Here is a 13,462-nt window from a genome sequence, read left to right on the forward strand (position 1 = left end):
TTAAAGACTTTCCTCCAATGTATCTTCAAATGGTGCAACAGCTCCTTGAGTACACTACTCGAGATGCAATCCCTTTTTTTGCCCCACATATCGTTGGAGCCAGTATTTCATGCCATGTTCCGTCTGTTAAGATATGTTTCAATAAATGGTATAACTAATAATAAAATCAAAAGCCACAGCATAACATAAAGCCTCAAATTCTCCAGGCCAGTCCGCTGAAGACAAGTGTAGAGACAATGTGAGATAGCAGAGTGTCTTGATAGCTCACTTCAGCAGAGCAATGCAATTCCATGTAGAATAGGTTATTAGCAAGAGATCACATGCATGGAAGGAATAAGCTTTAGATCCTTAGAATTTGAGTGGATTCTGAGGAGTGAGCCAGGGGGAGGCTTTTGTAAAGGTGGAGATGTAATGCACTGCGATCTTATTCGGTGAAAAGGTTAAGTCTGCAGGCGCAGCCAAATAAGAGTAATCTCGTTAACGTTGTTCAGATGGTAGAGAAGGAAGTTATGTTGATGACATTAGGCTGGAACAGAATAATTCATAAATAATAAACAGAATTGATTCAATTAGTTTATGGATCCCATATTTTATTGAAGAGGCGAATAATGGGTTCTGGAAAAGTAGTCTGTCTTTAAAAGTGTAGAGGGAGCTGCAGTGCCCCTCCAGACCACTAAACTCACCAGCCAGGTACAGCAGGAGTTATTCTTTCACTATCAGACATGGGCTATGGCGTTAGTGTTCTTACATCTCTTGCGGAGAGCAAAACCAAGTGAGTGAGAACTGGGATCACCATGATATTCTGCATGAACACTATAGACAAACAAGGTAGTATTGGAAATATGTTAAAATGTCATTGAATCCAGTTGGAATAAAAAAGTGTATACACGTATTTATATATGTATATTTATGTATATAAACTCAAATCCAAAATAGTTTGTTGCAATGGTTTATGTTCTTAACATGCAAGGCACTTCCAGTGGACTATGATGGGGGCTACTGGAGCGCAGACCTCACACTGCGCTCACACCACCAGCGACCGGTCAATGACGGTACACTGGGAGACGACCAGTTTCAGAGTCAAGGCCAGACGACCAGACCTGAAGCAGAGCCCTTTGCCAGGTGGTTCAAACAGGAGACCCATGAAGTAATCCCAACCTGAAGGGTTACCTGGCCTCACTGGCGACCCCTGACCTCTGATGGAGAGCGTTTGGCCCACAGGCCAAAGCTGGAGGGTTATGCCCGAGAGGAAACACCTTGGCTGTGAGGCCGGCCAGGTGGCCAGCAGAACGTTGCTCATGGGAACAGGCAGCATTGAGATTCTTTCATTGGCTTTTTTTACAGGTTGAATTCTGGCCCGCTAAACAATTTGCATGTGAATGTCGAGAACCTGAAACCCATACCCAAACAAACCGTCATGAATTCATCTTTTTTTATATTCAAATAATGTCGAAGTCTTGGTTTTGATCAAATAAGGCATGATAAAGCATTAGGACCAGTCTCCTGGCCCTCCTCGCTCTAATGTTCTCTCTCTCTCTCTCTCTCTGGCCCTTCTTTGACCCTCCTTGTTGCATAACACCAACCGTGGCTTCACGCCAGGCCACGGGCTGCAGCTCCGTGTGGGGAGAGCCAGAGAGAAGCGAGCGAGAGAGAGAGAGAGAGAGAGAGAGAGAGAGAGAGAGATAATGCCTGTTGAATAAGTACATGTGTTCTGACCTGAAGTACATGCATTACCTTGTGTAAGAGGCATATCTCCCATAGTAATGAGTGATGATGAATATACATTACACACCGTCCTCCAGGGAGGCCTGATGCTTTACCTTGAGGCGCTGAACGAGCTACCGAGCGATTCCATCTTCAATATTACCTCTTAGGCTCAAAGGGCTCTGAGTGGAGGCTGTTAATGCAGACCAGCAGCAGTGTTTATCAGAGGCATGCCTGCCCGCCAGTATCTTCCTTCAGTCCTCCTCCTTCCACTCACATGTACCTTGGGCTAACTTCCCATTCCTCTTATCCTTCGACACACCTATGTTTGCTTGGTGGATGTCATACCAATCACATGTTCTGAAACTCTGCAGCAGCCGAGCAACACCCACGGATGTGTCTTACTGCTCAGCCCTCAGCCAACAAGTCATCATGGATCTCTTTCCCCTAGCCTAATTGGTGTTATAGCGTTATTCTGTCACCTTTAAGATGATTTTCAAAGCTCTTAATACTAGTGATCGACCGATATATCGGTCGGCCAATATAATCTATATATTTGCGTTTTTAACGTGTATCGGTATCGGCCGATTGCTCATTGGGTACCGGCCGTTTTATTTATTTTTTCCGGCATGATTTACAGATGGTTCAATAAATGTTAATTTTTTTTAATTAAGACATTGTAACATTTGTTATCATCATTGTGTCATTTTTATGACATAAATTGAGTGAGGCTTAGCCTGGAAATCCAGACCCACATCTAGAAAGCTGTAGGGTGTGGCAAAGAGTAATGAAAATGGCCCAACTTGAGGGGCTGCACCAAGCATGCATTTGAAAATCTCACTGGATAACACACATTAGATAACACTACGACCAATCCGAAGAATACAAGGGGTGACGTATCCAGACCAGTGGAGCTAACCAATAGATAAGACTCTTGCCGTATCCGGTCGGTAAAACAGCAACGCTTTTGGCCCGCCTATATTGACACATCAATGTCATTGATTAATGTTCTGGGCCCGGGGAGGCCCAGAATATACATGAGTATATTCGTTCCCAGAGTGACTCTCTGAGCAAATTCAAAATGTGCTTTAGCGAGAACTCTGGATTTCCAGGGTAGTAGCGGCTACAAATATCAGATCAAGAAAATCGGTATCGGCGTATCAGTTATCGGCTAGGGCTGATGAAAAAAAATCTGTATCGTATCGGCCCTAAAAAATCCATATCGGTCGATCCCTACTCTATACATGTGCTGTTCCCTGGAGCTCTCTATCTTGCTTGTGTGATGTTTTGACAAGCTGTGGGCCTCGTTTCCTGAAAACAAAGTTCGATGCTCCGGGTGCCTACAGTGTCTGACTTACATTCAAACTAGGGAAGAAAACAAACCCTTGGGTGTTTTCATTAATTAACATTGATTTTCAGTTTATCTCTAAACAAACTAACCAGACCCAAATATATGGTCCATCGTTTTCAGCGTCTTAATGAACCTCTTTCTTTATTCTACTGTATAAATGGGGACCATATATTTTATGATGTAATGTGTCTCTGCATTTATGGTCACCTGGTACCGGAGCCCTGTCTCGTCAAGAGGAAAGACAATGCTGCTGCCAGGGTTGCCTGTTTCTCTGCAGGCGCTTGATGACTTGAGCTGGCCACTGCATCTCTTTGTGCGACACCCGACATTCATCTGCATGTCTCTGTCGCAGATGCTGGAATACAATTGGGTGTGTTCCCCATAAACGTGGCAGTATGTCTTATATGATTGTGAACATGGCATTATCCCAACTTTCTATCACTGTCTATCACTGTAACTGAAATAAGACCTTAATTTATAAATGCCAACAAGAGCAAAATTTCACCAAATCACGCTGTGAAGGTTGCATTCTTGCTTTAAAAGCAAGGAACGTTTTTTCATGACGCCGAAGTGCCTGTTCGACGTCACAACATGCCGTTATGGAAAGCCGTTGATTTTGATGTTCACGTCCGAGAGAGAGTGAGTCTTCCCGGAGACTTCAAGTATAATGCTATGGTGATTGTTGATGTGTGGAGCACATCAACAATCTTTTTTTTCCTTCTTTTTGGTTATGCTTCATAGTATGAAGCCAGTGATCGGTACATATATGCATCACATGATTTTTTTAATAGTGTTCTAATCCCAGCTGAAACAGCGGGTTCATCTGCTCTTTAAGGCCAAGAAAAGAAAAAAATAATCTGCAGAGTCTAGAACTTAAAACAACAACAACAACAAGGTTTCGCGGTTCAGCCATTTCACATACCGCAGGAAGGCAAAAATGCTTATTAATCAATTAAATCGAAAGAATCACCCACCCGTAATTCAAACCCAATAGCCCACACACACCTCAAACACCTTTGCTGATGCACAGATGCACAAGTATGATTATCGCAAACACACACACTGTGGAAGCAAGGACGGAAAAAAAACACCCAATCGGTGAGCCACACATGTCTGCATTGCGCTACCTCCTGATTGGTGGTGAAAGTGGCGAGGTGGAGGTGATGGGTGGAGGAGATGGGTGGGGGGGGGGGGGGGGGGGGGTGGGCAGGAGGGTAGTGAACTCAGAGCCCAGTGAAGCAGGGGTGACAGTGGAGTGAAATTGCTTCCTTTGGCAGAGCTTCAAAGACTGTGGTTATGGTTGGGGGGGGGGGCTGGTAGGGGGGGGAGCAGCCCCCAGAATCTCCAATCCAAACACACACACATACACATCCATAGTCACACCACAGCAACAGCAAACCATTTAGACTCGGTAAGCTTAGCTACGTGACATGTCAGTGCATACAAACACAGACAACACACTACAGAGTGTAAAGGCAATTCTCCAGAAAAACAGCGATTATTGTAAAACATGTGTGGCACACAAACCCACAGACACACACACACACACACACACACACACACACACACACACACACACACACACACACACACACACACACACACACACACACACACACACACACACACACACACACACACACACACACACGTGTCTAAAGATTCAGACAGGTTGTTCGATTCCAAGTTCCTCATTGTGCGTCCAGAAGAGGAGCTGCTGGGTTAGCATTTGAGTTATGTTAGCCGCTTCAATTGACTTGGAGGGTTATAGTAGCCTAGCTCCTGTTCACATGAGGCGAATACATTTCTAATAACTATACAGGGATTTCCAATGTTTTCAGATTAGTCGCTTATTCAAAAAGTGTGCAAGTAACCTGAAAGTTGAACCTCTGCGTAGACTACCAAGTCAGAAGCAGCTGATAATATAATGTGTTTTATGACAACTACACGTTGCGTTGTTACTGTTTTAAATAAGGAACACAGTGGAAATCGTAGGAAAGTTATGAAACATGAACCGGAGCTAGGCTGCTCCTACTCTGAAGCCAACGGAGCAGCTAATGAAGAGAAAAAGCTTACCAAGCAAACTCAACATGATGAAGTTGGAATTAAAGTGTACATTTACAAACATTTACACAGATATCTCGGCATATCCCCTTAAATGTGAATATAGGTCAACCATGGAATACAAGACTACTATTGAAACTCAATCTGTAATTGATGCTTGTACTATTTCAGTGGAGTCACCACGTGCTGTTGTTGCTTTGGTTAAACATTTAGATGAAAAGGCAACTACACTGGAGACGTAGGCTTCCTCACTATCAAACTTTAATAGAGGGTCAAAGTGGTTCTGTTCTGTGTGTAACAAGGTCGAACACAATGCTACATATTTGTTTGACCATAGAAACATTGTAAGGGAGAGGTTGGATATGGGTGTCTGAGGCGCCCAGTGACACCACATGGTTGCTGTCTGACAGAATACATGTTGATGTCCAACACTCCCCCGCCATTCAATAACTGCATTGAATTTATTTGTCTGTTCATACGAAAGCACAAGCTGAATATTATGTTGACTGTGTCGTTGAATACAACCGTGAGTACAAACAGCCATTAGACATGCGATTTTTTTCCCAGGTATAAAGTCCATGTCAGTGACATCGCCAGACCTAACTGTATATAGCGGTGGGACCATGCTAGCAGGACATCTTAAAGAACATTTTCATCACAGAAAAACAAGGAAAAAGGAACCATTTGCCTTTGAAAGCCTTGGATAAACACTATGAAATATCCCATGCATTTCTCCCATTGAGAAATCAACGTGAAAGCATGAATTGTGAAAATCACTTCCCAGGTTTACGGTTAAGCCTTTAAATAGTTGCTAGATAATTCAGCCAACTCTATCTACATATGGATCTGCCAATGTGTATCTGGCGTAGTGTTGTCAACGCACACGTTAATAGTGAAATGTAAACAGACACAGACACACACACACACAGGGAGAGATAGATAGCTAAGAGTTTGAAAGACAGGCGCTTGAGGGAAGCTTGCGCTATCGACAGCCATCCACACTTCCTGAGCCAATAAACGACTGATCCATGATCAATCAGCAGTCAGGCTCACGATCTGCAATCAATATCCTCTTTATGCTTTCAGGGGGGCCACAGTGCCCCAGAAGGGGCACCGTCATCTGATACAGACTCAGCGTTACATAACTGCATAATGCAAGAATATATGCTGCAAATCTTTTTGATAGATGTCAGTAGACTTAAATTGTCATGAACACAACTGTGGGGATTCAAAATATACGGTCAAAACAGATTTTTGCACATTAGTCAATGGTCAATCTGCTTCATAGTGTACAATAGTAAATCAAAGTCCAAGTATAACACCGAACGCTAATAGAGGAATAGAGGTCATGCCAATGTAACTACTGGCACCAGGGACTGGGAGCAATGGTTTCTCAGTTGCCCCTAGCAACCCAGGTCACTGTCAGCCAGTTCATTTTGGTCTGATCCACCACTTAGCCCCATTGAAATCAGCTTCCTCACAATTTAAAAAATACTATAATAAGCTTTAAAGTAATGAAAAACTAACAAAATATACAAGACAGCTCATAATAATATGATAATATCCAATTGAAATAATTGGTGTTGAAAGTGGGGGTTGGAAGAGGCTACAGCAGCAGTGAATGGTGTGGCTTTGTTTGACCGGGCTAGGCTCCCTGAATTAGTTTGAATTGAAGTGGCGTTTCCATTTGGCAGAAGGTTTGAAAAAGCCAACTGGAAACTTGAAGAGACCTAATCCTTCAACACACACACACATCCCTGTACACACACGCTCTCGTTCACAGCATCCTCATAAACAGCCATCGACACGCACCCGTACACCAATGTGAGCTATGGGGGATAGACCAATCGTAGAATACACAGTGTCACTCCCTATAGGTTTAGCTGGGACTGGAGCAATCAATACAGATAGACCCCCGAGACGGGGACAATAACTATGCTAACACACACACACACACACACACACACACACACACACACACACACACACACACACACACACACACACACACACACACACACACACACACACACACACACACACACACACACACACACACACACACCTTTCCCCCCCCATCCTCAAACCAGGTCAATCACGTTCTGGGAGCCACAGCGTTTACAAGCCTTTTGACCAATCAGGGTTTCCCCTTTGATCCACCAAAGGTCACTGAGGCCTACCTGGAGTCAGGTCAGTGTTATTAACGTGTTTCCTGCCCACCCCTCCATGGGGTGAACATTGATAACGATGATCACACATCAACAATACCACACCCCCCCCAACTGGGAGTCCACTTTCAATGAAGAGGAGAGGGAAAGATTTGAGAAAGGTACTTAGGACCCTGGGCCAAGAACAAGTACAATATATTTAACCTGCAAGACGCGAGCACAGACAATTAGGGTACAAAGGTAGGAATACTGAGTAAAACCAACAAACAGAGCACCCGGAGAGTAATTTAAATGACGAGAATTACACCTACCCCTGGTCATAATGATATTAGTTAAACTGTGAATTGTCCCGGATGTGTGAAGGGAGCAAGGCACCCAAATCAGAACAAAGGGAGGCCGTCATATCATATATTAGAGATATACCATTCACTCCCCCCTGCCAACTACAGCCGAACCCCAACAGCTAGGAGCTAATTACCTGGCTAGGCACACAGGACCACTACTGTGTCAATATTACATATGCATGTGTCCGTTTGTGTGTCTGTGTGTGCGTTTGCTAAAATGACTAAACTAAAAATGTATGCAAAGTGCAAACCCTAAGGAACAGCTCCGCTCTATCCACTGATAATTAATCCCCCATTAACTGCTAGTTAGCACTCTCGCTCCCTCACCGATCTGCTCCATTTCTCCGGTCCTCGCACGGCCAGCGGGGAAACACATTGAGTGGAAATGATTGTTAAATAAGGCAGAAATAATTATTTAGGTTGGATTTCCATACTGCGGGACCATGCCACAGTTTGGCCTGTGATCTGTATGTATCATGTGAACACACCCAGTTGTGACCCCTCCTGGGCCAAACACACACACACCCCCCCTCCCTGGGGTACGCAGACTCACCCTCTCCAGGTCCTGACGGAGGTGGGTGAAGAGGTTGAGGCGGCGGTACAGGACGTCCTGCTCCTGCTGGGCCAGGTTGTCCACCTCGTCCCTCTTCAGGGTCACCAGGGGACGGTTGCAGTTGGCCTTCCTTCGCAACTTCCAGAACTGATACAGGAAGTCCACCTGCGCACGCACACACACATAGACAAGTATGGTTTCTTATCGATATGTAACATCCGGTAGTTTCACTTCCTTTCAGAGGTTCCAAAGGATGTTTAGTTTTATATTAGAGCAGTATATAATCAGATAGCCTGTAGCATTCGTTGTGATATGTTATGAAAACCAGGCCAGTAATGGGTCGATTATCAGTCCCATCTTAGCTCGACCAAATTGTAGGTATGCTAACCAAAACATTCAGTCTTAAGATTCATAATATTAGATCATCTATTCCATGAAATCTACTTTAGATCATTTTCAGTCTATGTCATGTCCCTGAGTTCATGTTATACAGTAGATGTTAAGCAGGGGTCCTACCTGGCTGTGGGGCAGGTCCAGTCTTTGGGCCACCTCTCTGGGGTCCACCAGGCGGTAGAACTCATCCTCCAGCTCCTGCAGCTTCTGCTTCCTCTGGCTCACCTTCTCCCTCTCCAGCTGCTCCCGCTCCGCCCGCTCGCTGGCCGACAGCCCGGGCCTCAGCTCCGGGTCGCCGTGGCGCCCGTTGGCCACGCCGCCGCCTCCTCCGTGACCTGCGCCCGGGTGGTGGGCGGTCTCCGGTCTGAACCGGTCCGGCGTGGTGGGCGTGTGCGCTCCGTTGGCGGCGGGCGCAGTGGCTGTGTGATGCTGCTGGCTGCCGTTGGCGTGCGCGGCGGCGAGCGGCGTGGTGGGGGGCGTGGCCGAGGAGTTGGCGCTGTGCTCCAGGCAGAAGGACTTGAAGCGGACCTCGTCGTTCTCCGCCAGGATGGTCCTCATCTCCAGGCCGTGGTCGAACGCGCAAGTCACATGGAAGGCCACGATACAGGAGGCCATGGAGCACTGGCGGGCAGAGGGAGGGGACTCAGCACTCATTGGACGGTCACTGGCAACTTCAACTAGAGGTGAGGGTGAGGTTTGGCTAGCTCTAGTACCCAGCACCAACTGCAGCAAAAAGCCCAATAGAGTGCTTTGATTTGGTCTCAAACCTGCCGTTTTATCTGTTCAAACACTCCTTAAATGGGGCTAGAAAGAAACTAAAAAAGGATGATCTCCAAGCATGAGCTTCAAGGACAGAAGGGAGAGGTCTCATCACTGTTGCCTGTCTCCTGCCTTGTTAAAAAAACAATGAGATTAAAACGCAGCAAAAAAACAATCCATTTTAAATACTGGCTTGGAGCCATCGTTAATTTCGCCCTCTCTTTATCAGTCTGTCCCTCTACCTCTCTCACAGACCCACACACACACACACACACACACACACACACACACACACACACACACACACACACACACACACACACACACACACACACACACACACACACACACACACACACACACACACACAATAAGCCTCCAGCTCCAGAGACAATCTGGGTACATCTGTTGTTTTCTAGTTTCTTATCTAGTCTGAGAAGAATCTCTTCTTGCGCTGTCAAGGTTTATAGCAGTGTAAGGTAAAAGCACACAGACAACTGATGCAGTCAACGTACCGCTGCTGATCTCCCAAGGGTGGCATGATATGCTCTGAACGTTTAAGTGTGAGTGAGTTTGTTTGACAGTGATCGAAAACGGGTCAAAGTTGGGGTCAAAGCTGAAGTCCACACATCGATAGCTTAATTGACTGCTGTGTGTGTCTGTCTGTGTCTGTGTGCATTAATTAAGTTCACTCTAAGCCAGCACCGTTAAGTGACCATTTCTTAACACACATAATGCTCTTGCTTCGGGTATGGTTCAAGGAATTAAGGTCAACACTCTCACACTAACACACCCTGCTGCTGAGTAACACCTTTCTGAGGAAACGTTGAGGTGTTATGATGTCCCCATGTCTGGTCGACAGTAAACACAAAGTGTCTCTGTGTCACGTATTGATTTGCTTCCGCTTCAACTCTCCTGTCACCAGGGCACACCGAAATAATGTTGTAGATTCGTCTCATCGATCCAACACTCAATGGCGTCTACAAAGTGTTTCTTTACTGTGTACAACTGTAATTATTTGGTTTGAAGTAGGTTTACAATCAAGACTGGATGCAGTTGTTCTTTTTGTAATGCTGCACTTACAGCACAGTTTTAGGTTGTTATAGCTGTGCTATCTATTGGTAAATGAAAATGTTAATCAATGATTAGATGATATCAATTACATTCTGCCCTTATTCAACAAATGTTCCTGGATTTGTCATTTACATGCTTGTGATAGACATACAAAATGAGTTCCCTAACCTAATCAGGGAAGAAAGGCTCTGATGGGTCATAAATGAGTCAGCAACCATCTAGAACTGATCTAGAGGCCAGCCCATATAACAGACACAGAGCCTTTCACTTACTTAGAGCTGAACGGGGTCAATTTATTAAACAGGTATAGCCCTTAACCCTTACCTACAAGACCTTTAACATCCGTTTGTCATAAGGTATGAAATCAATTATCTTCTCTCACAGATTAGTGACATAAAAATGTATTAAACATTATGCCCTTAAATAAATGAAAAATACACAGAAAAAATGATTTTATTCAGCTCTTCATCTAAGACCGTAAGTCTCCATTTAACCCTTGGTCGAGGTTATGTTCCCTGTACGGCTGGATGTGAGCAGAGTGAGTGGGAGCCGGTGGAGCTCAGCCTGCCTAAGGCTACAGAGTCAGTGGACTGACTCCCTGCCTGCTGAGGCTCTGACCGTAGGATTTATTCACACTCCTGCTAATCTGGAGCATCAATACTGTGGCCGAGAGGAAGCCCACAGCCAGAGGCACATACAGACATACACAGACACACTAACACACCCACCCCAACTCACGCAAACACGCCGGTACCCCACCACTCACAAACACGCTGTTACCTCAACACACACACAAGCAAACTTGCGTGCGTCCACTACTTTGCGCTTGAACGAGAAAGGACATTTGTGTGTTTGTGTTTGTGTGAAACTAAAAAGTGGCCCTCTGACCAAGAGCCTCTTTTCTATAGATAAACATGCATGTGCACAAGTGTGTGTTGGCTTCTGGGCTTGTGTGTGCCAGTGGTCATCTCATTCCAGCAATGACCATGTGTGCATGCGTGTGCGCGCGTGTGTGTGCTCACCTGTATGCATGTGCCTGTGTGTTCTCGACACAAGCTGCAGGACAAGGCCCACCGGCTGGAGGGGATGAGGGACACCTTGGTGATGGGCTCCATCCTCTCAGGGCAGCCTATACTCACCTTGAGGAAGGAACAACACACGTCAAACACTATAGGCCACACTATGTTACACTTACTACGTAATAGATAGGCTGTTTGGTAGAAGCTTTGTTCATAAACATCACACCAACACCATGAGTACGTTAGTTCCTTAGCAGGGCTGGGGGGAATCAAACCGCAAACACCGGCAGTGCTAATGCAATTCTCGATCAATTTCGGATACACTGGACCAGAGTGGAGACTGGGAGAATGGTATATTCCGCCACGGCCAGCCATAGTCAGCTATAGTCCGCTTTGGCCAGCTTGACTCAGCTCTAGTAAAATATCGTCAGCCAACTTTGTTCATCTATCGTCAGATAGTCAGCTAAAGTAAATTATAGTCGGCTATAGTCAGCTAAAACTGGCTAAAGCCAGCTATAGTCAGCCAAGACAGGCTCCAGTATCCTGACCCGTGACTAGGAATAAGGCACAGAGAACACGATGGTCGGCTCTAAATGAGGTGTGCTTTAAAGAGGACCCCTGGGTCTGGTCAGACCATAGAGTGATACCACTTCAGAGAAAGAGGGTTAAGAACTGGTGCTTTGGCCCGGTCTACATGGGCTGCTGAATGCCTGCCCTGCCTCTCTGAACCCCAGCATACAGAGCTGCCTTTCCAACGCTGCTCCTTCCTCAACCTCCGTCCGTCTGTCCGGCCCTCCGTCTACATATCCTGCCGTTAATTGATCTTCCCCCTCCTGGAAAGATGTTCTTTTCTTGAGGCCCTCATTACGATGCCCATCTCTTTCCATCCTTCTCCCTCACCTCTGTATTTTGGATTTGCTAGCATGACAACCCTGCTGTTTGACAGTTACCCTTTCCCTCCCTCTTCATCTCTCTCACCCCGTCCCTTGCCTCCTTCTCTCCTGTCCACTCTCCTTTCGTTCGTGTCTGCAGTCTCTCTTTTGTTCATGCACAGGAACGACCCCCGGGTCCGTTTCCCGCCAATTCACACACACGGCTCTGCTATTTGGGGACTGGGGACCAGAACGTTCCAATGGCAAGAGAACCATGGTGGATTGAATGTTAATGATATAATTATTGACAAATTAACATTTCTACCAAAATGGGTAAATAATGTAGTATTTCGACACACCAAAGCAGGCAAACGTGCAGAGTGTGTTTTGTCTGTCGGTGGGCCATGATATTATGTGTACAATAGGACGATGCCAAATGTATTCCTCAGTCTCGTTTGCTCTCATCCCTGTGTGACTGTGTGTTTTCTTCATGCCCACATGCCTGTGACGCATTTTCGGTACCAAGATGGGGGATGCAACAAAAAACAATTTAAATGTCTTGAATTGAGGTGTGCGTATGCGTGTGTGTGTGTGTGTGCGTGTGTGTGTCCAAGTGAAAAAACGTTTTTCATAATCACAGGCCTTGTTCGGATGTTGCTTTCAATGTCACACTCACACACACACTTTGTCATTATGTCACCGAAAGCTCTCAAAGCTTGAGAGTCTCTGGGGGGGAGGGGGGCTGAACTGTGAGTCCTTGTTCTCACTTTACCAGCCAACCTTGTAATAGACAAACACATCTTTGTACAATTGTGTGCAGGATTACTGTGTGAACGCAGGTGGCATGTGTGTGTGCGTTAATGTCTGCTGCGTCACGACTGTGAGCCCTCCTGTTTAAGTGTGTCCTTGTGTATTTACATTGTCTGCCATCGGGCAATTTACATCTCCTCAAAAGCCTGCGTGCGTGCAGAGAAACGACAGCTGCTTCCGTGCACAGTAGAAAAGGTGACACATTCGAACACACAAGCACACCAGACACCAAATACAAATACAGTGCAAATAAAACACAAGCTAGTACCACAATGCAAAATGTTAATGTAAATAGAAAAGTCACACATAAGGAGACATACATTATGGCAACAACAACTTTTGGATTGAACA

At 45.6% G+C, this 13,462-nt stretch overlaps 1 protein-coding gene across 1 annotated transcript in view; it reads right to left on the minus strand.

The window, feature by feature from the left end:
* The window catches only part of jade2 (jade family PHD finger 2), a 120,622-nt gene that overhangs the window by 33,633 nt on the left and 73,527 nt on the right, over nucleotides 1-13,462 (minus strand). Inside the window, exons 8-10 of the mRNA XM_056594812.1 lie at nucleotides 11,433-11,549; nucleotides 8,701-9,198; nucleotides 8,185-8,349 (exon numbers count right to left, since the gene is read on the minus strand). Coding sequence (XP_056450787.1) covers nucleotides 8,185-8,349; nucleotides 8,701-9,198; nucleotides 11,433-11,549 — 780 coding nt within the window. The remainder of the gene's footprint in view (nucleotides 1-8,184; nucleotides 8,350-8,700; nucleotides 9,199-11,432; nucleotides 11,550-13,462) is intronic.

The sequence above is a fragment of the Gadus chalcogrammus genome, chromosome 7, assembly GCF_026213295.1.
Source record: "Gadus chalcogrammus isolate NIFS_2021 chromosome 7, NIFS_Gcha_1.0, whole genome shotgun sequence".
Lineage (NCBI taxonomy): Eukaryota > Metazoa > Chordata > Actinopteri > Gadiformes > Gadidae > Gadus > Gadus chalcogrammus.